Source organism: Diadema setosum, chromosome 12, assembly GCF_964275005.1.
Source record: "Diadema setosum chromosome 12, eeDiaSeto1, whole genome shotgun sequence".
Lineage (NCBI taxonomy): Eukaryota > Metazoa > Echinodermata > Echinoidea > Diadematoida > Diadematidae > Diadema > Diadema setosum.
This window is the reverse complement of record NC_092696.1, coordinates 1,878,063-1,904,099: the sequence shown is the minus strand read 5'-3', so window position 1 is coordinate 1,904,099 and position 26,037 is coordinate 1,878,063. Positions and strand designations below refer to the sequence as shown.

At 37.8% G+C, this 26,037-nt stretch overlaps 1 protein-coding gene across 1 annotated transcript in view; it reads left to right on the top strand.

Annotated features, from left to right (window-relative positions):
* Positions 1-6,069: 6,069 nt before the first annotated feature.
* The window catches only part of LOC140235950 (DNA damage-regulated autophagy modulator protein 2-like), a 58,841-nt gene continuing 38,873 nt past the window's right edge, over positions 6,070-26,037 (top strand). Inside the window, exons 1-2 of the mRNA XM_072315944.1 lie at positions 6,070-6,285; positions 23,350-23,403. Of these exons, the coding sequence (XP_072172045.1) occupies positions 6,185-6,285; positions 23,350-23,403 (155 nt within the window). The 5' untranslated portion in view covers positions 6,070-6,184. The remainder of the gene's footprint in view (positions 6,286-23,349; positions 23,404-26,037) is intronic.

Sequence of the window (26,037 nt, the reverse complement as noted above, 5' to 3'; positions counted from 1 at the left end):
TGACTACAGTGGATCGGACTTCTTCGGACTCGGGGAAGTGGGCCAAAGCGTAAGCGCTAAAGAGGAGTCGATAGCGTACACTGTAGGTCTCTACAGGAAACTTGCGCCGTGCGCCCGCGTACGCATTTGACCAAAACACTGGGATCATGCACCTTTAAAGACCTGGTAGCATGGGGATACCATGGAGTGGAAAGGCTTGGTCCTCTCAGATATAATTGAGAATTGCTCAAGCAAACTTTACAGCTTTATCACTGATCTCACACGGCCTAAGAATCTAATCTGGAGTTGACCATTACCAGGGAGGTGAGACACCTCCCTGACCATTACCAATAGGCGTGTCTTCATCAGCCCGAAGTTTCAAAATAGCGCGCTATCTTGCGGTTACCAAACTAGTCCGATGTCAAGATAGCGCGCTATCTGTGTAGTGAAGACGCAAATAGCGCGCTATTTGATCGGGAAAATTTCCCCCGAAATCTTGGTCTAGTTCGTGAACTAGAGCGCTAATTCGTGAAATTGCGCGCTATTTCGGGTGCGTCTCCATCAGCCCGAAATTTTCTCGATCCCTCCACGCTTCTGGTTAGCCAGCTGGCTATTGAAAGCGCATGTACAAGCTATAGTGATTGTGTATGGTGCATACACTCACGGCGTATTCAAGGATCACATGTATGTACTAGGCCTACTGTTGTTGACATCTTTAAAACCAGGGAGGTGATTCCGTGCATGCTAGCTGTTTTTTGTAAACTTCTTCTTCTGGTCCACTCTACCCTAGCTAAAGATTCTTGCAGATTGTGTGTATTTTGGATTTGTTTTAACATTGCAATTCGTTCATTTCATATAAGATGTGTCACTGGACAGAAGAGTTGCGTTATTAATATCCCTTTGGAGAGAATTTGCTGTACTGCTCACCCCCTTGGTTGTAGTATCGTACATACGGTGTTGTAGGAGATTTTGAGCGGGAAATCCACTTTCGAACAGCGAGCTAGGCAGAGTAATGATGCAAAGTGCGCATGCGTCAATTTTTCGGACTAATTTCCCGAAGTAGGCTGTTCGAGCTGATGAAGACGCACATTCGCTCTATCGGGCTATTTTCTAAGACCGCAAAATGTCCCGCTAGTTTGAACTTTGGGCTGATGAAGACACACCTAATGGGTGTATGCTTCGATGCACATCTTACCAGTTCTATAGGCCTACATGGTTTTTACAAGTACTCAGGTGGGTAGTGAATGAATTAGACCACCCATGAATCCCCACACTATCGACCTTTTTGGGTGGAATTTTCAAGAAATTTGAAATTGTGTTTTGACTTCAGACGTTCAGCGTGAATATCATGAATGCCCTTTCTGAAATGTTTTTGAGAAAGTGGTAAGACGCTTTTGGTTGATTGATGAGAGAGGTATTGTGAGGGTAGGAAGAAGGACACATAGCAATGTTTAGTGATTGTCTCTCTTACCTGTAGACTGTGTCAATCAACACTTTGTGCATACTGTCATGGTCATCATGGGAGCAAATTTCTGCCATCCCTAATTCTCCTTTCCCCCTTTGGATGTATGCCAGTGGGGGAGTGGTACAACCCTATGCCATGAGTCATTCTGCTATCAGCCTTGTGTCCCAAGGGACTCTCTTCTTTCAGGGTCTGGAAGTACAAAGTGGCAAGTAGGTCCAGCAAGGAAGAAGGGGACAGAAGAAATGTACTCAAGATGGCTCTCTTGTCAGTCTCCATGGAGATAGTGGAAGGTGTACAGTGAAACCCCGTTATAACGAGGTCCGTGGGACCGGCGATATTACCTCGTTATAACCGGTACCTCGTTATAACCGTACGCATCAAAAACAAAGAAAAACATAAGGACGACGTTATAATATACCCATTAACGAAAGTTAAGAACATTCTTTGCATTTTAATAAAAAGATATGGCTCATTATTATCGAGAGAATAAAGGGAAATTAATTTATATCTCTATTATTTCTATTTCTATATTATATTAAAATCAGATTGTATAAAATGGGTTTGTTAAATTTTTCTAAACGCCAGCGCAAATAAAGTAACATAAATGCGTTGTTAACCGTAACTTGCGAGATATTTTTACGCTGTTGGTGTCAAGCGGGAATGCGATAATTTCATGAATCATTTCGGCTGTAATCTTATACGATGCATGATCGTTGCGCCCGAAAGGATTAAAATGCGTTGTTGTTTTTCATCCGAACATCTCTTCGCGTTTTGTACACCCGTTCTTGAAAAATATGCGACAGGATTGAAGTTAGAAGGTTGTGATCCTTTTTACACAGATCTGTTCCTCATAGACCATTCTGAAAGAAAGAAAATCTTCATTGTGAAATGCGTTGTTAAAATTGTGATTAATGAACAAACCCAGATCTATTCAAATTGTTAAATGCGTTTCTTTTTTTGAACACCGATTAAGTAGCTTAACATGCGTTATTTAACTATTTTTACGCTACTGCCAACCGGCGAGATCGCGATGATTTCAGAATAACATACATGCGTCGTTTACCGTAACTTGCGGGGTATTTTTACGCTGTTCGTGCCCAGTGGGAATGAGATGATTAATTTTCATAAATCATTTTCGGCTGTAATCTTGTTCAATGTATCTTCGTTGCCCTCGGAGGGATTGAAGATGCGTTGTTCATTTTCTTCTTCGCGTTTTGTACGTCCGTTCTTGAAAAATATGCGACAGGATTGAAGTTAGAAGGTCAAGTTGTGATCCTTCTTACGCAAATCTGTTCCTCGTAGACCATTCTTAAAGAAAGAAATTCATTGTGAAATGCGTTGTTAAAATTGTGAAATGCGTTGTTAAAATTGTGATAATGAACAAACCCAGATCTATTCAAATTTTTAAATGCGTTTGTTTCTTCTTCTGAACACCGATTAAAGTAGCTTAACATGCGTTATTCAACTATTTTTACGCTACTGTCATATCCGGCGAGATCGCGATGATTTCAGAGTAACATACGTGCGTCGTTTACCGTAACTTGCGAGGTTATTTTACGCTGTTGGTGCGGGAATGCGATGATTTCATGAATCATTTCAGCTGTAATCTCATGCAATGTATTATCGTTGCGCCCGAAGGGATTAAAGATGCGTTCTTTATCTTCTTCCGAAAATCCCTTCGCGTTTTATTTTTACGCTACTGTCACCCGGCGAGATCGTGAAGTCATTAATTATTTCGGCTATAATCATACACTCATATTTGCTAACCAGCACCAGCGAAAGAAGTCGGGATTACAAATGGAAAGGATAATAAATGTTGAGTTGCACACGCATTCCAATTTCCATATTTGCTACGTGTCGCTACATGAAAAGTTTTTGAGTGCGTTATCTTTTGGTCTGACCTACATTTAGTGTATGACATTACGCACGCGTGTGATCTCGCGAAAAAGAAAATCGAATGATTATGATTAATAATTAAGTAGGAACACCTGATGGTATTAATGTGTCTTATTGCGTGGTTTAGAAGAAAACATGGAAGGAACTGTTCTTTGCAAAACGGGAAAAAAGACATGGATAGCGTGAATTCGGTTTTCAATGTTCCGTTTGTCGCGTGTTTGAAAAGCGGCAAGTCAAAAAATGGTACCTCGTTATATCCGATCAAATTTCTTATGTTTTTCTTTATCATGATGCGCCGAAAATGTCCTCGTTATAACCGGAATCTCGTTATAACCGAACTCGTTATAACCGATTCGTTTTTCCATAGGTTTACACGCAAAGGAAAACGGGACCGACGCGATCACCTCGTTATAAGCGGTTCCTCGTTGTAACCGAACTCGTTATAACGGGGTTTCACTGTATCAGTCACTGCTTTAAATTTATATTTTTCTCAGTGTTGTTGTTGAAATTAGAAAGAGGAGATATGAATTTTCTTGGAATCAAGACATATTTTATATACTGAGAGAAAACCACTGATTATTATTATCTTCTGAAGAACTTTTGGAGCTATAATGGGGATACCAAATTAAAATCTTAGAGGTGTCTGTTGAAATTACTAAAATGTAGACTACTGTACAGATGTTTTTGTATGTAAAGCTGATTGATGAAAAGTGATAACATGTTTTCACATAATTTATCTAGAGTAGGCCTATGTCTCTCAAGTGGATCAAACCATCTCATAATCTGTACAGTATGTACACCGGTCACACTAGAAGTAAAATGAGCCGAAATGTCGCCTGTCAGAATACATTTTTCTATATATTCTCTGCTGCTCAAGGTGCATTCTAAAATTTGTTTGTGGGCCCATTGTTGTAGCAACCCTGTCAGATGTATTCATGGATGTGCTCTCAGTTTGAAAAGATGTGTGAGATCAGATTCCATCATGACAAGACATGCAGGGTGTTCAGATGCTAAAAAATTATATTAGAACGGTATAGCTATACCAATACAGCTCTATTACTAGTATTAGATGAATATGTAGGCCTACACATCTGAACGCTAACTAACGAAACAACGCATAACAAAACAACGTATAACAAAACGACGGTCAGAGTATTGTTTCGAACTACATGTTGTAGAACTCGATAATGAATCAGCATTCCATCATGTCCATCGTGCGTCTGAACGTATGGCGATCATAGAACGGTATAACTGGGCGGGGCTTAATGGGAGCAAGCATGAAAGGTGACCTTGTACCAGTCACTCATGACCATAACAACATGACCAGTAACTGCACATCTACACTGTATTTTACATTTTCCGGAATGGTCGAAATTAGCGTCTGAACAGTCTGTCGGCTATATGATGATTCTTTATACATCGTTTCTTTATCGAGTTTTGGTATAAACTGGCTTGCGTCTAAACAGGGGGAATGTTTGAAAAGATGTGTTAGATCAGATTCCATGTTGACAAGACATGGAAGAGGTATTTATAAGCAGTTCACATTCATCTAGATTTGTTACAATGGAAGCCAAAGTGTGACGACCCTTATTTCCTCCAGTAAATGAAGTTTCTTGAACCGACATCAGTCATTTACTGTACCATACAATGTAATGAAATGAGGTGAAGATATCATTGTTTTTTTCTTTACAGTGGTGCTGTTGATCACTTTCTCTTTTTTATTTCTTTGACTTTGCCCAAGTTATAAATTCAGAAGCCAATGAAATGTGTTGTTTGAGTAACTGTTTCTGTTTGAACTGTTTGAAAGTTTATATTCATCTGTTATTTGACAGATAAATGTTTGTTTGTTTTTTTTGTAACTAACTGATATCCACTTTAATGGATGTTGTAATATCAATGTCATTTATAATTTGTTCTACCTTGTGTGATGTTCTTGAAAGAATTCTTTTTTCTTGTGTTCTCTTTATACATGTATGAATATTTCAGTGAAAATTCAATTATTTCTCCATCTTCTATCTATCATTTGGTATCTTTATTGTGTTCAGTAGCCTATCTGATATCAAAGAGCTTTCAAGGATTTAAAAATTCTTGCAAATCTTTATGTTAAAAACGCAAACAGAAAAACTGACCAGAAATGAATATTATTTATTAGTGGAAAATTGAGCAAAGAAAATGGGATTCCATCGGGATTTGAACCCGAGACCTCCGATTTATTAGACTGATTTTCCACTTTAATATACATCTCTATGTTGCATGAATAAGGACTGCACATACTTTGTCTGAACTCCAGAATGGTTTTCCCTGCAATTGTTCTTGTAAGGTGTTGTCTTTGAAATCCTTGATGCCATACATTAGGATATAAAAGCTTGTTTATATGTAGCCAAAAACATTTCAATTCTAACCTTTCAGAAAACTGCTCTCTTGCTTGTATGAGTATTGTTTGCTCTGCCTGGCAGGCCATACTTCTTGATTGATTATGTTGATATAATCCCATCCTCTGTCTTTTGTCATGTCCGTGGATAGCTTGAGAGTTTACGCTAATAGTTTGGAAAGTTATGTCATCTTGTCACTGCCATCTTTACAATGGACACAAACTGAATCAGCTTCAGTGCGTGGCCACAGCTGAGTGAACGTGCTTTCATACTTTTGTGACATGTTTGTTATTCCTCTGCAGACTATCTTGGCTTCACTTTATTGTGACTGGAATACACCTTTGGCAATATGAAGACATGTAGAGACTGGTGAAATATCCCATCTCAGGGGAGCACCCACCGATACTATCTGCACTGCTTCACCTGCCATTCTACCAAGACGGAAATAGACTGGTATAGTAGAGACTCCAAGATGCCAAAGAAAAGCGAGATGAAGAGTCGCCCGTTGCTAGGTGGGCTGTCTTGGCTACCGCTCAGCACTGGTCTGCTCACCATTCTAACATGCATCGTCACGTAAGTCTTAGACCCCAACTCCACCCTCATTTACCTCTCTCAGACAGCCATTAACCCAGTGCTTTATCAGGAAAATGAATCATTTGAACATTTCAGTAGCGAACATGAAAAATTTTGTAAGCCCACTTTACTGAAAAGGGTAGTAAGACATACAATGTAGTTCTAATGAAAATGGTTGCAGTAACACAGTCCCATAGTGATATAAAATACATTTTACAGGGGCCATCAAATCTTTTTTTTTTTTTGGGGGGGGGGGATGGCTGATATGCTGCTGCACCTCACCCCTTCTCCACTTTTACAGACCTTGTTTTGTTTTTATAACATTCACTTTTCAATTGTTTGGCTGCAGTAAAAGTGGAAAATTTTCGTGGTGTTGAAATTTTCAAGCATTTTGCGCAACCAGAAGCTAGCGCGAAAATAAAACCACGGGAATATTTTTGTGTGCCATAGGTTCCAGTATAAGTTGATGACTTGATTCCACAGAATTAGAAACATGCGAAACTCTTCTTACCCGGCCAAGCGCGAAAAATTATTTGCGCAAAAATATCCACTTTTACAGTATAATATGACTAGTATGTACCACAGTAAGTGAAAATATGATCAGTGGATTATAGTTTGGAAGGAATAATGGAGTAGCGAGGGGTAGAATCATATATTAAATTGTTCCATGTCAGAAATCTGTTTCTGATTACAGACTGACCTATTCTTTCTCTCATCTTTAACCCTCAATCTGGGATTTCGGCTATATTCAGGTGTGCTAGTCTGGTAGAGCAGACCCTGTTTCTTACACTGCTGCTTGAGACCATTGATCTAAATTTCTGTGAAGTGACTCATTAGCCTACAGGTTTAGTTTGCATCATATCATGTAGGCCTAAATCATATCACCTAATGTCTGGTTATCTTCTTTTAATTTTTTTTTTTATTCAGTGTGATAAATTTTCAACTCATCCGGTACTCTTCCCTGAAAAAAACAACTTAACTTTGCTTTGCTCAGAATGTTTGCCATAAAACCCTCAAACCATCCTCCAGCCTCATCAGTTTTTCATTGAGACGTTGGATGATATGTCTGATGGAAAATTTGAGCAATGTTATTATTTGACACCCAAGCTAGTTTGCTACAGGTAGCGTATCTTTAACATAGAGAAATGTAGAGTTAGGTTTTTATGAGAAATGATATTTTGTTTGACTCCAGGTCCACAGGCAGTGTCACTGTCACTAACACATAACACACATATTCCATCTATAGACATCTGCCTGAGTATAGGGTGTACTTGGGACTAGTTTTCAATGGGTTAATCGAGATAATGAATTTGGGATGCTAATCGAATGCCATGATAGATAACTGGGTGATATTTGATAGAAATAACTTTTAGTTTCTCTTTGTTCTTTTCTTTACTGTTTGCATGGATAACTAAAATGGGAGATAAATTCTCATGCCTCTGAAATCAAGACTATTCTTTTTCAGTATACTGAGGTCACACTTGGAAAAAAGGAAAATAAGTTTGAATAGTAAGCATTCAGGGCCCTGGTACTTCCAAATGAGGCTTTTGTCATGTTCTATTGGAAGAAATAAAAAGTCACATGACATAAATACCAGAGCAGTTCAAGAAAGATGATACGTGGGTGATTGAATGTTATCAGAATGTGACAGTTCTATTTCTCCTACATCTCATTGACAAGAGCCACTCCAGAATAATTGATCCAGAAATTTCCATGGAATTCTCAACTGGCACCATGCCCAAATAACCTGTAGTCTTTTGCTGAATGACATCTCACCTTTCAGAGCGGGCTGCTTTCAACTTGGTCCTCATATCAAGTCTCTTCTTCCAGCAGCTGACTTGTCAAAGTTCTAATGACCTTGATTTTGTGAATGCCTAGGATATTTTTGAAGTCTCATGTTGCAGTATGGAGTGTTTTCAGCTGATTTAGGCTTGTTCAAATGAAATGTCCCCTTTCATTCAGCTTGTTGAAAATAACCAGAGATGTGGAAGTGTACTGCATAGGAAGTGACTTCATTTAACATACATCACCTTCTATAAAGTAATGAAGTTTCTACACTTGAAAGAAATCTCAAGAGTAGGGTTTTATTAATTTACAACTTTCTCCTGATAGTTCAGAGGTGAATAACCCTAGCAACCATAGTCATATCCCCCAAAAGGGGAACAAGTTCCTTTCACCAGGGAAAAGAGATTGTTTACTTCTTGCAGTGTGAATAAATCTTCCAATAATAGTAAGAAATTGACAGATGGTGCTTGTCATTCCAAGACCCATCATTAGTGTCCAGCTTAGAACACAGGAAGGATGAGAAAGGGGTATTTGAGCTGGGTTTGAACCAGGGAGGTGGAACCTGGTTTGAAGAGTGCAGAATAGAATTGGCTAATGTACATATAAGGTAAAATGAAAGCTGACTTTTTGGAAGTAAGTTAGCATAAATCATTTCAGGTCATGGACCTCCATTTGTTAGGCCATTTATGAGCAGCTGCATTCAGTCAGCAATCTTTCTTGAGAAATACTCTTGAGAAGTTGATAGGTCATGTCAAAGGTCAAATCTCTTCAGGGACAGGTGGGAAGGAGGACGAGGAAGCCAGGAATTTAAAAAAAAATATTGTTTTTCCTCCTAGATACAGTTATTGTTTTCTGATTTCATCGACTAATGTTATGTAAAAGCAGACAAAACTTTGTCAGTGTTAGATTGTAATGAAAGCAATAAAAAGAGAATAAGAGTGTGGAGGAAAAAGTCTTGTTCACACTTACCCAAAATTAGCATTTTTAAAAAAATTTGTTTTTCGATTTGATGCAAAAAATCAATTCTTATTTGTGGACACACGTGCTGTTAACTCTAGGAATACTCATCGCAATGCAAAAATCAGTCCAGCTTTATTTTGTTTTGTTGGTTTTTTTTTTTGGGAAAATTCATGCAAAAGGGCAAATTGTTACAAGTTACAACAATTTGCCCTACATGAAAGGTTCACAAAGATACCATTGATATTTATAATCCCATATAAATACAGTTCGCACATTAGTTCCACTCAGTTGGGTGCATGGGGCATGCTCTCATCATGCACAGTGTTGATATTCAAAGCCCTTCCTTTGCAGCTGAGTGAATTTTTTTTTTTTCTTTTTGCCATGTGTAAACAGTGGCAAATAATATCAATTTTTGCATCACGATGCAAAGCAATAACTCCTGTGCTTGAATGTGGCTAACATGTCACATTGTATGAAGAATGAATGCACCGTATATCCATATGTGATGAGCGATAACTAATGTGTGAAAATGGTCTCACATAATTATGTTGTATGTCGATATGACATGGATTATGATAAATCGGTGTGTCTGATAACAGCCTAAGAGAATGAAAGAGAGGAGGAAGAAGAAGGGAAAAGGGACAAATGAAAAAGTAGACTCGGAATTTGTCAAGACTGACAAATTAGGTGATCCAATTTTTTTTTTAAATCAATGATTCGAGTTCTGATCGCAATAGGCATGACCATATAGGTTTCATCCTTGTTAAGAGACATTGGCCGTGTGATGTTTGGATTCTCATTTAGAAAAGGGAGTGAGACCTGCCATCTTTGGTACCGAATTCCGTATACACTAACGGAAATACAGAATGAAGTATATTTGACCTTTGACCTCACTTTGCACACCCAAGATAGCGTCTAAGCAAGAAGTGATTATTTTATGAAATGATTCTTGTAACATGGTCTTTGCGTGTGCAAAATATGGGAAAGATAGGACATGTATTCACCAAGATACAGGATGAAACATTTATAACATTTGACCCTAATTTACATACCCAAGATGGTGTCCGATCAAGTAGTTGTTATTTTATGAAATAATGTACGTGACATGTACTAAACATGTGCAAAATATGGGATTGATAGCCATTGTTCTTGTTCATCTATTGCACAGAAAGTAGTAGAAAGAAAGAAAAATAAAGGAAAATTTGTTATTTTATAGAAATTTGAAGGAGAAGCATAAAAAAATCAGAAAAAGATAAAGTAAGGAAAGGGAGATTAAGATTGTCTAAAGAAAAAGAAGAAAAAAAGTGTTAAAAAAAAAAATATTGGCAGGGGTGAGCCTCGAACCAGGGACCTTAGGATTACGAGTTGGATGCGCTACGCAATGACCTATTTCATTCTCCATAGGCCCTGTGTATTAAGCAAAATGACGCTGCATCGAAGCCTCGTGCCATTTTCAACCAAGTTTTTCGACGTGATGCCGACATCGTATGAAAAAAATGGAGGGCACACTTACGATATCTCAAAGTCTCAGCTACAACATACTAAAATCTGGGAGAAATTCACCGAAGCATAAGTGAGCTAGTGCTCGAAAAAGAGAGTCATGTCAATTGTCACTGCCAGAAAAACTGCTCTCCCATAGAGATAACACGTAAACTGGTCAAATTTGACAATATTACTTTCAATCCATTTTTACGAGGTGATGCCGTCATCCAATCAAAATGTTGTAATTATATTAATGAAATATCATTTAATAAGCTACAACATATTGAAATCTGGGTGTAAATTGGCAAAGGATAGGTGAAATACGCTCGAGTGAACTTGAAATTTGATGACGTCATTTTGAAAATTTACTTTTTTTACTTTATTAAGAAATTTGATATCTTTTAATCATTTTGCCAGCGTCGACAACCCATGAAACCGTAACCCATGGTTACCGTCCATCCTAATGAGTAAAATCGGATTTAAAATTGGCGTTTTTTTGGCATCGTTGCACTGTATATCGCCATTGACGCGCGCGTGGAATTTCAACTTTGACGGGCCCGTATGACGTCATATTGAGTCGGATTGACTTGAAACTTGGTAGAAATATTCCTTGACATTTCAGGCATCCGATCTGTGTAAAAAAAGTGGAAATTTCTATTGAGCTGTACGTGCGTATATGAGCGCGCGCGTACGCGTCCGTCCAATTTTTTCAATTTTTCAAAAAATGCTCCAAATGGTCTGAAACGTGTGCAAAAAAATTTGAGCTCGATTTGAGCATACAAATATTTCAACACGCACATACGCGCACGTTTCAAGATAAAATGTGAATTTTGAGAACATGAGTAGAATGCGCATCAGTTGAAATATATGTGACGTAAATTTCATTGAAAAACTCTATCCCATTAATGAGGTATGATTGAGAATGTGTTTTCATATAATGACGTCATAGTGACGTCACGATGGACCAATCGCAATGATACGTTAGATTTGTCGTCTTTGGGACATGATACATGTATGGTATGAGTTTGAAGTTGATACTCTGAGTACTTTCTGAGTACGTAGATACACAACTTTTGTCCAGAAATAAAGAAAGAAGAAGAAGAAGAACAAAGAATCTGTACAGATACAGAAGGTGATCCGAGAGGATACTCGGATCACCTAATTAAACACTTGACATTATACGCATGTGTGTTATAAGGTATCACACTGCTCACATAAATACTCATGTGATATGTGTATTATGCCAGCATGGTCTGCATGGACATGACAGGTATACAGCAGAAATATATCAGTCACCCAGAAAGAGTACACTGTGGGTAAAAAGAAATCGTAGGGTGCGTCCGAGCACTATCCTGAAGCGAACTGTACCGTACCGTACCCGCGCCAGAGGAGCGCTCGAATGCTCCTAAAGTGTACCATACCGTACTGTACCGAGCCAAAAGTGTACCAATTCTCGATGTGCTCCAAAAGCGTACCAAAAGCGTACCAAAAGTTCGTTGTAAAGCATGCGCGTATCATGCGCATATATCACAGAGCAATTTAAAATACATCATTCTCTTTGTTCGGGACAGGTGTAAATAGTTCAAGCGCCAAGTGATTGACATTCTTGCTACAAACATGCATGACCTTTTCTAAAAACAACTTGTGAGGTACGCTTTCTCTACACAGCGCTCGAACGTTCCTAAACTGGCACAGTTCGGTACGGTACACTTTGGTTCAGTTCGCTTTGGTTCGCTTTAGAGCGCTCGAACGCAACCTTAGTCCCAAGTACTGGAAATGATTATCACCTGAATTCTCAATTTCTCATATTTCCTCTCATGGGTGGTTTGTACCTTTGAGGTTGAATGGTGACTAGTTGAGGTCAATGACCTGAGAGGAAGTTGAAAATGAAAATGCACTCTCTAGGTTTCCTGCCGATGCCAGTGTCGTTATATTGTTTACGATGCAGGGATACGGGATAAAGGGAATGAATGACTCTACTTGATGGTCTGAATGAGTTCAGACCAGCATTTAACTTTGCTAATTGAAAGAACCTGCATGATTGGTGGTCGGGAAGATTTCAGGAAAGCCAAAAAACTTTGGTATGATCTCAGGTGGTTTCATCAGTCATGTAACTGTGGTGAGATCTGGATGATTTCACACCAGCCATTGAACTGTTTTGGGCAATTTTAGGCCACTCATTAAACAGTGATACTTGATTAAGACCCTAGCCTACTGTAGATGACCAAGATTCGGTCAGCCATAAAAAGTGTTTGTTAAAAGAAAAAGAAAGTCTCCATTTTGCTTCATTATTTTTTTTTTCACATTTCATGACACAAGAAAGTAATAGGCCTAATTGTAAATATAATTTTGTGTTTCATTGCTACAAGGGAAGACAATTCTTATGATGTTATGGAGCTAACAACCATCCAGCCACATGTGGATTGCTGAAGGTTTTGTAATAGATGGTAATGTCCTATAAATAGAAGGGAGCCTGTGGGAAATTGGGATTGTGTAAAAGATTGATTATTGTAACAATGCTTCCCTGTAGTTTACTCTTAAGATTTGCTGGATGACTTTAAGATTAGAGCTCTCTATCAGTTTCCATCATTTGTTTTTACAGTGTGGACTCAGGGACTTTGTCCCTTTTTAGACCAGTGATACACTATTCGATTGGACTGATGAATTCACCTGTAAAGATACATGCTGAGATATCTCTTTAAGACTGACAGGTTTCATCCTTTAGATTTAAATGAGAGGTTTGCTATAGAAATTTGAAGAGAGAAGCATGCTTCATAGTCGAGAGTTTTGAAATCATTTTTTAATATGCCCTGTGAAAGAAAGCCAGTATTCTGAGAGAGACTAATCATGTTCTGTTGGTCTCGATAGAATCGAGTGAGAAATTAAATGCATATTTAGTATTACTGAAAGACAAAAAGATTAAGTGTGTTTTTTACTCTCTTGTTCTATTTTTTCACAAATGTAAGTTTGTCTATGAACAAGTATGTTTTTCCATTGTTACTCTTTTTTTTTTTCAGTTGTTTAATGTCTCTCTGTAGGTTACTTGGGTTAAAAAATCTATGCAGAAATAATACACCAGATTACTCAGAGAAGTCCTTTGTCATTTATGTGTAGAGGTTTCCAGTGTATCCAACCTCATGTTAGCTCATAATATAGAGATTTGAAATCATAAGGGAGAAATTAACATATTTTCATGATGTGTGCTTGGTAAGAGGAAAGTGATCCTATTTGTACTGTTAACCCGTTGAGGACTGGTCCCGAGTATACTCGGGCAGGTGTCTGTGGGAAATGCGTGTTGTAGCAAAATCAGTCCGTCCTCAACGGGTTGAGGCAAACATTGCATCTCATTCAGTATTTCTGGTAGGGACACTGTACATTAATTTATCATGAGCTTGTCATGGAGTTAAGATATAGGCTGAACATTTTGTGGATAGAACACCTTGCTCGTCGATGTGATTTGTGACTATGATTAGGTTCTGGAAGCTCTTGTCTCAACTCCCTTTTTTACAATGTACATGATGATATTCCTTTTTCATGCCACAAAAGGAGATGGTAGTGTTATTACATCTGTGGAATGATAAAGAATAATGTAATTAATTCATTAGAGCTAGAGCATGTGGATCCTAGTTGTAGCTGTGGACAAGATAAGAGGGTGGGTTTAAAGATAAATATCAAACTGTTAACATTGTCTTGTGACCTACTTTTGAGTCAAAGGCACTTACCTTTGTAGTGTTAAATGGAATCTCAGTCATGCGCAGTCAAAGACTGACATAAAGAGGCATCTACAGTACATCAGATCATGATATACAGTACAGGTCTAAATAGGTTTAGAAGATCTATTCATGGTTTGACAATATTTTAATCTTGTATGATATCAATATAGGGTCAGTGGTAAGTGTGTGGATGAGATACAGAGAGAGAGGCACCTGCTGTGACTAAGCAGTCTGTGTGAAGGGAGATATGTTATGATGTCATCAATGAACTTACAGTCTTGAAAAGTGAAAATTGGCAATTTGTCAGAAATTTGCTGAACATGATTTCTTTGGTGAATAAGATGTGGGCCTCGTTGGAGAAAACTCCTGATGTCCAAATTTTACAAATGATTAGATTAGTCTTACATACTTCAATTGGTGTTTCATGCTTAAACTCGTTGAGGATGGACTGATTTTGCTATAACACGCATTTCCCATAGACACCTGCCCAAGTATTCTCGGGACTCGTCTTCAATAGGTTAATAGTAAACTTGGCCTAGTGTTTAGGTTTCTGCCGTTCATGGTAACAACCTGTTTCTGAGAAAGACTTCTGTTGCATATCAATATTTTCATGCCTTTAATCAATTCTTAGCAAAAATCAAATGGACTACTAGGCAGCAGCGAACAGTACCTATGAAGTTTGATTAGGATTAAAGGCCTGGATGTGACTGCTCACCGAACCATTGACTCAGTTCTAAAAACAACCTTTAATCCTTCAGCTGCGTGTAGCCTGACTACCAGCCTCTACTTTATTTTGTCATGCTGTATGTATGGCATCATCAAGACTCTTGTTACTCATGAAAGGTGGCCTGAGGCCTCCTTTTTGGGGGCCAGCCTCAGGCCGGCCCGAGGGCGCTTTGCCTAGGGTACCGTTTACACATGAGCTTTGGGCCGGGTACTGTGTACCATAACTGGGCCTGGCCTGGGCCGACCTCAGACCACTTCGACAGGTGGCCTGAAGTGGCGAGGCAGCCCGAGGCTGGCCCAAGTCTTGTGTGACACATACAAAAAAGCAATGCAAGGCCGGCCCAGGCGGTCTCGCGTTGGCTTCAACATATAGTTTAACAGGGGCCCTCGTCATCTGGTGTGCCCAGCATTTCATTCACTTGCATAGCACTACAGTAGTTTTCATAGAGGTGTTGTGTATTAGAAAAATTGTCAATCATAGATACTGCCAAAGAATTCAACAGCCTGGTCTAGAACTGAGACCATTGGATGGCATTTAGGAATGATTTCATTGTGCTGTACCAGCAGTGCGTGTAGAGAATACCGAGTAGCCACTCGTGAGCCTATTTATGCTGTGTTCAGCCTCACCTTCCGTTTTGGCTTAAAAGTCACTTATTGATGATCTTCATTGGGGCGTAGTGGCATGGTATTTACTAGACACATTGATTGCCTGTGCAAGGTGCCTGGGACAGGGTAAAAGGAATCAATTTTTTTTTATTTTTTTTATTTTTTTATGGTGAACCGGACGTGAAATGAGAATCCTTCTTACGCTGTCTTGTTCTCTTTTACATAATGATGTGTACAGCTGCAACCAGTGAATTGGGACGTAGATAAACGGGAATACTGATATCATGGCAAGATTTTGTACTTTTTTTAAAGAGGACAAGACATTGACCAATCAGAAGATATTTTTTATCAAATATAAAAAAAGAAAACCTGTGGTCAAAATCATCAGTCTGAAGATAAAACTCAGTTAAAGTATAAGAATATATAGCCATGGGCATTAAAGATATTTTTCTGTTCATGAAAACTGTGAATATATGAGCTTGTTATTTGCTTGCTTGGTCATATAAATATTCTAGTAAATGAGTAGACCCTTGTACTAAACTTTGTGTTGTGTACAAATGTCTCTATTCTGACCTTGTGTTATCAGGAAAGATATCTCTTGCTCATATTGTTCGAAGTAAGCAATGGCAGCTGTTTATAAGTAAATCATATGTAGATATCTCTCTCTATATGATTGCTAAGATATATTTTGGGAGGAAGACATTCTATCTGTCTCTCTTTCTCATTCAGTTTGTTAATTTGATCTTCCTTTCATCAAAGCCATGCATATAATTTCATTCTATAAAGGGCTGTGTGTATGGTTCGTCTGAGGCTAGTGATGATTTATAGTGTGGTAAGGTAACATGTTATCTGGAGCTTTGGGTATAGAAGTGTGTATGTTGTTGGACGTACAGGGTTCAAGTATTCTTATGCATGACCTTGCTCTTATCTTCTTATGCACAACCTTGCTCAAAAGCAGCTTTAAAGCTGCTGATAGCAGGCTTTTTAATGTGTTGAAATAAATGAGAATAAAATGAAAAATGAATCATGTGAAAATCTCATAATAGTGTAGGTGATCTTGTTTTGGGAAGTGAATCTCAATTAGTTTCAGGTCACCACGCATACCTTTATTCAATCTCTCCACCCAATCTCATTTCCCCTTCACTTCCTGTGATCTTTATTTATGGAGACCTTATTGTCTTGGGATTTATGCTGAGTGCTTCAATTTTATTGATTGCTGAATAAAAATTTTCTGCTATAATGCTTAGCCAGAAAAGATGTCACATGGATTATTTTATGACCTTCTTGTATGTTATTGTTATTTCCAGCTAACTTTAAGAACGAAAGTCATACAATGGGTCTGATTATAGATTGAACCAATTGTTTTCAATACCAAATTTGACTATCTCTTATTTTATGTTATAATTTGTTACGTCTGTGTGAGTTTCCCATTCATCCCCAGTCTGCTATAGACCTACACCTGAAAAGGTGCTGAAGCAACATATTTTTTGTTTAGGCCTATGCCTCATTTTTGTTTTTCTTTATGTCTGTTCCAGATTTTGTCATTATTTAGGTATAGGCCTAATCCATAGTTCAATAAAGTTTCTTGGACATTGTACCTTGTCAATGTAGTTGGTATGAGGTGAAAGTTCACTAATTAAATGACTCTTCCTTTTTTTTTTAAAGCTGTAACGTCATCTAGGAATGTCCAGTGGTAATACAACGTGGTAGTCATGAATATGAAAATGATCCTATGTAAATATTAAGGTCAAAGGTCACTGAAAGCAGAGATGTCAACTAGAAATGACCAGTGGAAATATCTGGTCTCTACAAATGATATAGTTGACAGAAATGAAGGGGGTGAAAGGTCAAAAGTCACCAGTATTAGGCTAAAATGCCATTTCCTGACCGAGAATTCTTTGAGGTATCTTCAGTAATGATATCATTTGGTGGATAGTAAATAAAAAAATGTTTCCTCAGTGCAAAGATTGTTACCGGGTAACCCGTTGAGGACGAGTCCAGAGTATACTTGGGCAAGTGTCTATGGGAAATGGGTTTTGTAGCAAATTCAGTCAGTCCTCAGGGGTTAAAAGTCAATCTTTGGTCACTGGTCAAGATCAGTGAGTTGTATCAAAATGTAAATGAAGAGCTGTATACTTTGGGTATAAAGTGATCACGTGAGAAGGAGAGCTATCCCATTTGACATTGTGCAGCAACCAAATTGATCTACTTCACTGTTTAGAGTGGGTAACAAAAAATAACATTGTCCTCCTTGGATTCCTGGGTAGGCATTTTGTTATAAGAGTGTCTAGAAAGAAGGTATTAAATTTTGAGACACCCTAATATAACATGATGACCAGGGGAACAACATGAGGCAGTAGGAGACAGGTGGGTCACAGCAGCCCACTGCTGTTCAGACATCTCACTAGGCTTTGGCAAGAATACATCATTCACTGCATGTCTTAAACAGCTTCCTAGGTGTGGTGAGAGTTAGGGAGTGTTCAAGCCCTGAAATTGGGATCTCTACCAACTAATAACTGCAAAACGTCATTCTGTACAACAGCTGTGTCATAAACCTGTCTTGAGCAAACATGCAACTCTTGACATGCCTACACATAAGGCTGCATATCTAAATATTTCATGAGTTGATGGAAATGATGGAAATGATGAGAAGGTCAAAGGTCAAGCTATTCTTCACCTCTTCATACATGTTGTAGATGTCAGAATCAATCAGACTGCAGACATCCAGCCAAAATTGGGCAAAACTCAGTGAAAAAATCAGGACTGTTTTTACCCAAACATATTTTGAGAAAAGCAGAGTAATTTAGAAAATTTTTTAAAGAGGTGAAACAATGCATTTAGGAAGATAGGGTGAGTAAAAGAGAGTTCATTTTTTTTTTTTTTTTTTTTAAATCTTGCAACTTTCCCAATCCCATTCATTGCTAAAAATAGAAGTATAAAGTCATGCTTTTTGGTTGACCCAATACCATTGCCCACTTAAAATGACCACTGGTTATTTTTTTGCAACTCTATGATGATTTGATGCAAATGATATCAGCTCTTTTTTTTTCAGCTCAGATAGAACTTAGTGAAGATTTTGGTACAGGTCGGTGGAAGATAATGTCTTATCCTCATCCTTAGTTCAATGGTCTAGGATGGTTTCCTGTTGGATTTTGCACTATGCAATCTGAGCTTAAACCAGTGAAATACTTTTTCAGGAGATAGAACCTGGCTTATGTTATATTTACTTCCTATCCTGTTGTTCCATGATACCTACAATATGTGTTCAGCGTTTTGAGTGTATTAGCCATGATTTGGTTGATTGGCAGATGATGTGGCTGTGATTAGAACTACTGAGAGGTCATTGAGTAGAATTATTGTATTAACCTTAACTAGGTCAATTATTGTATCAAACTATTTTTTTTTTTCATCTCTTAAAACTGGATGACTCTTAACATATAAACAGACATGGTTACAAATAGGAAACATGATTACAAATAGGTTCCTTTGTATATCTTTGAAGCTCCTCCAAGTTTGCTCAAAATTGTCTCCATCGTTTTTCATCAGTGATTTAAAGAACTTGATTTGCATGCTAGCAAATTTGATATCACCCAAACTCTCTAGCTACATTTATATGTACACCCTAAAAAAAAAAACAAAAAAAAAAACAAAAAAAAAAACCAACTATGTAGGCCTACCACCTTGAATTACTGGCAATCTTCAGTTGTTGCAGAAAGCACCAATGTGTGAATTCTAAAAGGTTTTCAGTCTACATATTTTTTTCTTCTTGTCTGCAATTGTGTAGGCTTATATCTTTTCTGCCTCGTCCATACAACAATCTATGTAAGGTTGTAATAAACCATTTGTAGGATAGATTTTAAATACTTTTAACCTAAATCTGCCTGAAGGATATGTAGAACATGGCCTAGAGAAGAAAATTCTCAGACTACCTTGATTTCTGAATGGCAGGGTCGCCAGAAGGATGGAGCCAAGATTCTGCATAATTATCATGTCTGTTATTTTTGCTGTTATTTTTTAAAGAATTTTAATCATGCAAAATTTCATGTACTTTCCTCTTCCCTCTATTTTTGCTGACACATGAGTAAAATCCAAGCATTGTAAGCTCAAATCTAATGGTGAGTACAATTCTGCAGTCTTGCAAACCTGTGTGTCTTCTAAATAATTATGAACAGTATGCTTTTAATAGCAATGTGTGTGTGTGTGTGTGTGTGTGTGTGTGTGTGTGTGTGTGTGTGTGTGTTGATGTGACAAAGGTTGACTACCGGTAGCAGTCTTGGCTCTTTTGTGAATTGCCTGGAATTCAAGTGGCTCAGCAAACAGTTTAATCTTACCTCACTTAAAGTGTAGTTATCAGTCATTTGTGTGTTACCAAGGAGGTACTAGGCAAACCAAGGAGGTATATCGCCCAGCACCTCTTTGTTCTTACTACAGCCACAAACACAAGCACAGTAAGTAATGCCTGTGGGAGCAGACAAGGAATATAAACTCTGTATAAGTTTGGTGCCCTTGGTTACCAACTAAAAAATTGACTGTTTTCTTGAAATTATTTTTTCTTCAGTGCTGTATACCCCGAGTAACAAAAAAAAGGTTGAAAGTAAGTTTTAGTGGCTGCTTTGGATATCTCAGCCATTTCAAAACCGATTTTCATCAAATAAACTTTTGATACCCCATAGAATTGCATGATCTTTGACATCTCATAGAGTGGTTTCTGAATATCTTGCAAAACATTAAAAGCTAAATCCTCACCTCGGTCGGAACTGTACACACCCTTTAATGTAATTTTTATTGTCATTAATGTAAATCAAGTTACATGCCATAGCAAGGGTGAATTAGCTTTGGGATTGTTATCGCTGATTGCTGAAATTTGCAGTGCGTAACCAGGCCGGACATCGTATGAACATGAGATGGCATTAGGCCTACATGATGCCATAGCCCTGGGTATGATATGGTACTCCAAGCAAGGGCATGCCAAATCAAATGCAAGTCAATATTTGATATCTGCGATGACATACTCATGTGGTCCTGTAAGACTGAATGTAACACGGCGTACAGTGCTCAGTATCTTGTAAACAAATCAATCATGTGTGACCCGCTACAACAAAAGGATCCTATAGTCGCTGACGGGTGAGCCGAGAAAATTGAGTTTGAAGTCAGATCACCAAAATCTGTCAAAACATTCGGATTTCTGTTTTTATCATAATTTTGTAGTCTAATGTATCTTCTATCATCTGGCGAAATTTCGAAGCTAAATGATCGAAGGAAAGGCCTGTAAATAATCATTTTTCTGGGCCATACTTGGCTCGCCTGTCAGCGACTTTAGGATCCTTTTGTTGTAGCGGGTCACATATGTCTTTGTGGAGATCCTAGTAATCATGTAAAATGATGATATGGCAAAAGAGATGATTCTTAAGAGTTCTGACACTGTCTTCTGTCAACTACATTGATTCAATTCTGGTCAAATTTTGAAGAAAATTTAGAATTTGTGCCAGATAGTGGAAAAAAACATTTTAGACAAGTATATGAAGGAAAAAGTAGCAAAGTAGTTCTCTATATTCTATATTGATAATTTGATAATAAGCTGGTACTATTCAATGCTTGATCAGAATTTAATCTTATTCATTGACAGCTTCTTATGTTTTGTGAGATTGTTGGCATTCAGAGGAAATTGCCTAATCCACTAAAATTAAGTCCAGATATGTGTTTGCGGAGAAAGTGTGTATGTTCTGTCAGTATGCACTGCTTTTAACAGGTTAATTTCTGGAATATGATTGAGTTGTGCCAAGGGACAGGTGATTGTGAGTGGTGTGTGTGGTGACAAGTGGTTTACAGGGATTCCAGTTAGGAGTGTCATTAAAGCAGTAATGATGTCACTGTACCCTGTTGGTTTGGACTGCCGGCAGTCTGCTGCATGGAGACAAGTCAAGATGAACAGCTTGACAGTGGTTCCATGGCATTTGCTCCTGCAACAATTGCTCCCACGAAACATCTGCCTAAATTCTACCGAGGTCTACAAACATAACCCTAACAGTAATCCTGATGCTCACATCAAGCTAAACCTAAAACACTATTACAGCCCTAACCCTTACCCTAATTCTTGGAGAAAATATGACTGGAGCAAATGTGATGTCACCCTTGACAGTGTGACATGTTAAAGGATAAAGTTCAGTCCAGTCAATCTTCAAGTTAAAGTAAACAGAGTTGTAGGGAAATCTGCAGACTTCTTTCATGGAGAGATGTGGTCCAGAAAAGAAAAGAATTTGGAATACTTAGCCTACATCTAGAATAGCTTGAGTAGTTAACATGACATGTTAGACTTGAAGTAGATTTGTATTGTTACTCCTATTCGTGCATTGCGGCCTGGTAGTTTAAATAGTCTCATTGAATTAGTTTTTAGCTCAAGGTAGAAAGGGACATAGCCTGCATGGTAGTTGTGTGGTTGATTATCTGAAAGTACAGTTGAATATTGCTGTTTGTTCTCTTCAAGGTTCAGCAGGCATGTCTTGTTGACTCTGGTTGGATTGAATACCTAGTTTCAGGTGAATTATTTATCAGCAAAGCTCAGTGTAAACATCAACCCCTTCTGGATTGCAAGGCTTTTCAAAAAGAGTTCAAATGCAGTTTTTTGATGTCATCTGAGCATGTTTACTCATAGAATTAAATCTTTTACACTGAGTGGAACTGTCAAATGTTCCCTGCTCCATTTACTGGTCTCCGGTCATGTGACATACAGCATCCATTATATGACTGAAGCAGGTGTATTGTGACATCATAAGTGGGCCATGTCGTATTATCCACTCTTTCGTTGCATTGTGAGCTTGTCTCATACCTCAACCATGTAGCAATCGTGCGTTCTGACAGAAATATTTTCCCAGTTTTATATCAATGTTCAAAGAGGCTTCTGCTGGACAGCTGATACTGTGCATTGCAATCTTTGTAAGATTGAATTGAGCCATGACAGAGCAAATACAACTGTATAGAGCCTACCATTTTAATTTCCTGTGCTTTTATACTCTCATGGGTGGGGGGGGGGGGGACTGTGTGATACTGGTTTGAGACCAATGCACAATTCTCAAGAAAGTCTGATCTTCGGTCATATGTGTTGGGATGAAAACCTTGTGTGCCTTTGAAAGACTTATTATACTTTTTTGAAACACAGTGCAGTTCTGTATTACAGAAAGCATTTCTTATGACATGAACATTTATCAGATAATTGTCATTTTTTAAGCTCTGTCTCTTACAGTTGCCTCACTGTAGTCACTCATGGATTCATTGAATCTTAACATAGAGTAGTACTGTTATCAATTCAGTGAATAAGTCAAGCTACTGTGGTATGTGAAGTTGACTTAATTCTATTTTCTGAATGCAGCAGCCAAACTTTATATTCATGGAATTAATTTACTTGCTTCATTACCTTGAGCAGCTCATCATCAGCTCAGTATTGATGTTGATACTCATTGCATTGGAGACACTTAGTATGCACCAAACTAGCTTAGAAGTTTTATGATAAACAAATAAAGAAAAGCCTTTCAGCTTTCAGCTCTTTTTTTTTAGCCATCTCATTCTGATGAATATTAATTGACCCAAACCAAGTGAAACACTTGTCCACCACTCTAGCAAATAGATATTCTTCATACACGGGTAAGTATGAAATACCTTTTAGTAGTATGTTACTTTTAAAGATCAATAATTAGAAATGACTAATACAAGCCCAATATAATCAGTTTCACTATACAGAAGTGGCAATATCATAATAACTTTTTTTTTCTCTCTCTGATTGCTTCTCTACATACAGGTATACTATTGGAGTGTTGACAAAACACATTAGTCCCATACTGCCCTATGTAAGGTGAGTCTGATCTTTATTGCTTTCAGGTACTTCCTGTTATCCAAAGTTTCCTCCCTACAGTACAACTGCTTTATTCTAATTTATTGGCGTCATCCTTGGCATTGCTTTACATGTACTTTTTCAATTGTCAGAGATTTCCATGCATTAAGTAGACTTACTGTGAGTATAATTGGAGGTCGATGATTGCAACTATTGGTACTGTGGTATCTTTAACCCATTGAAGACGGGCTGATTTGCATTTCCCTTAGACACCTGCCCGAGTATACTTGGGACTAGTCTTCAACAGGTTAACTCTTTATGTGCCACATTTGCACTCTTGACTCAGTCGATGTCATGTCAACTTCGCATATTTTGCTCAAACGCACAAACCCCGCCCAAACCAATCGATAAATCACCAAATGCCACAGTAGAATGAAAGCGTTTCTTGCGATTCCGTTTCTCTCATGTTTAGCTTGCATTTTATGTGATTATTTACTAGCAAGCGGTGTTTCCTCCTGGATTTGTGTGTAAATTCTGAGTTCTGTCACTGTTTTGTGTGCAAAAGTAATGCCTTTGCAGTTATGTAGCTACTACTCATTTGAAAGAAAAACAATTCCATGTTTGACATATACAATACACCAAAGCAAAACTCAGCATTTTATCTGCAACTTTGCTCACTGCATGCCCAGGTTAACAGAAATCTATTAAGGTTACGTAGATTTGAAAAACAGAATGTTTTCTCAAAGTTTGACCATGTTGTTGTCGCAGAATAATGTGGCACACGGGGTTTCCACCATGGCACATGAAGAGTTAAGATCATCAGTCGTAACTAAGGTAATCAAATTACAGATTATAGAAATAGAGTAATTAGTAAGAAGAATATCTTATTTTCCATAATCTTCATTGAACACAAAGCAACCAATCTTGGTAAAGTTATGATTGGTACAGCAAGTTGGATTCCTGAGTGTAAATGTCAAAAGTGAAAGTGAACTTTAGCATGTAGGCTCATTACCGAGTGCTCCTGATAGTTTGTTGACCTTGTTCAGATTGATGGTGAGAAACTGTTGGTGAGAAAACTTGAGTGATAGACTCTTACCTCAAAGTACCTGGATTGTGGTGAATGGCCTTGATTCCGGCTGATTTGATACATACACACAATATACCTGATATCAAGAAAACAAGCTACACTGACTTTGTCTCAAAGGTTAATTTAAAACTCATTTTGAGAGAAATTGAGACATTTTGTTCAGGATAGTCAGCAAGACAAACTGGTCTACATCCTTGACCTCATAGACCTGCAAAGTCAAGACAAATACTGTAAAAGTGGATATTTTCGCCCAACTATTTTTTTTTTTTTTTTGCACTTGGTCGGGCAAGAAAGTTTTGCTTGTTTTTAATTCTGCAGAATCAAGATATCATGCACAGGAACATATGGCAAACAAGAATATTTGTGTGGTTTTATTTTTCGCACTAGTTTCTGGTTGTGCGAAATGCATGAAAATTTTGCCATTGCAAAAATTTCCACTTTTACACTAGGCCTACATACTCTTTGGCATGATATGTTTGTGCTTAAATGCACTAAACAAGATACAACTTTTTGGAACAAGATTGGTCAGAACTTTAATAGATAAAATTTCCATCTGAAAATGGTATTGGCTTGAAAAAATTACTTTTCCAAGTATTCAAGATTATTCCTTGTCAAAGAGAAAGCAATTTTAGCACACTAAGGGTCCATTGTGTCATGATATTGATACAAGCAGGCATTCTGAACATCTAACAATACATACTGAACATGGGGAACTTTCTATACTTTATCCAATTTAGAGGAGTAAGTATCCCAGTACAAAAATATGGTGTCCTGCAGGAGACACAAAAACAAAAGCTTGTAGATTCCACAAAGATCAAGGACTCATTTTTCCTTTCATTTGGCAGTTAAATGAAACCAATATTTCCTACTCCTAAGTCACCTTGGATAGTTACCATGCCCACATTCTGTTTCTTATATCTGTCATCATCTCCAGATGTAGACAAATATTTATAAGCCTGAAGAAATTCCAGTTTTTCCACTATTTTAGAAATCCAAGTTCAGTGTTGTCAATGTAGCGCCAGGGTCATGTGGTTCGTGAATTACTTCAGCATAAAAGAAAGAAGTCATCTGGTGTTGTTTAGGATGAAATTGGAGAAGTAAATCATCCATTATTTGATCCATTTCACTTGAAACCACTTTTCATCTCTCCTTCATTCCTTCCAAGGTTCACTCAGGAACACATTTTAAGTAGGATACACTTGTTTTTCTTAGAGGTTGACCTTTACAGGTACTTTTGGAACAGATTTTTATTCTCTTTTCACTGGCAAAGTGGAACAAATTTTCACTTTGTTATGATTTTGGTAGAATATCTTTGTACCATTATGAACCATTCCCAGCAAAGAAATATTCTTAAGGTGTGCTTGGTGAAAAGACTTTGTAATGTAGGTTACCAGGCATGAGATTGACTTTTGGCCTAGTGATGTGTTTTTCAGAAGAATTGATCGTAATATGCATTTTCATGCCAACACATCTGTGCATATAAATATTTAGCAGTATAACTTCACTAAGGCTGTGTTTATCTAAAAATTTTCTGAGGCAGAATCATGATCCTAAACGCATTTGAGGCA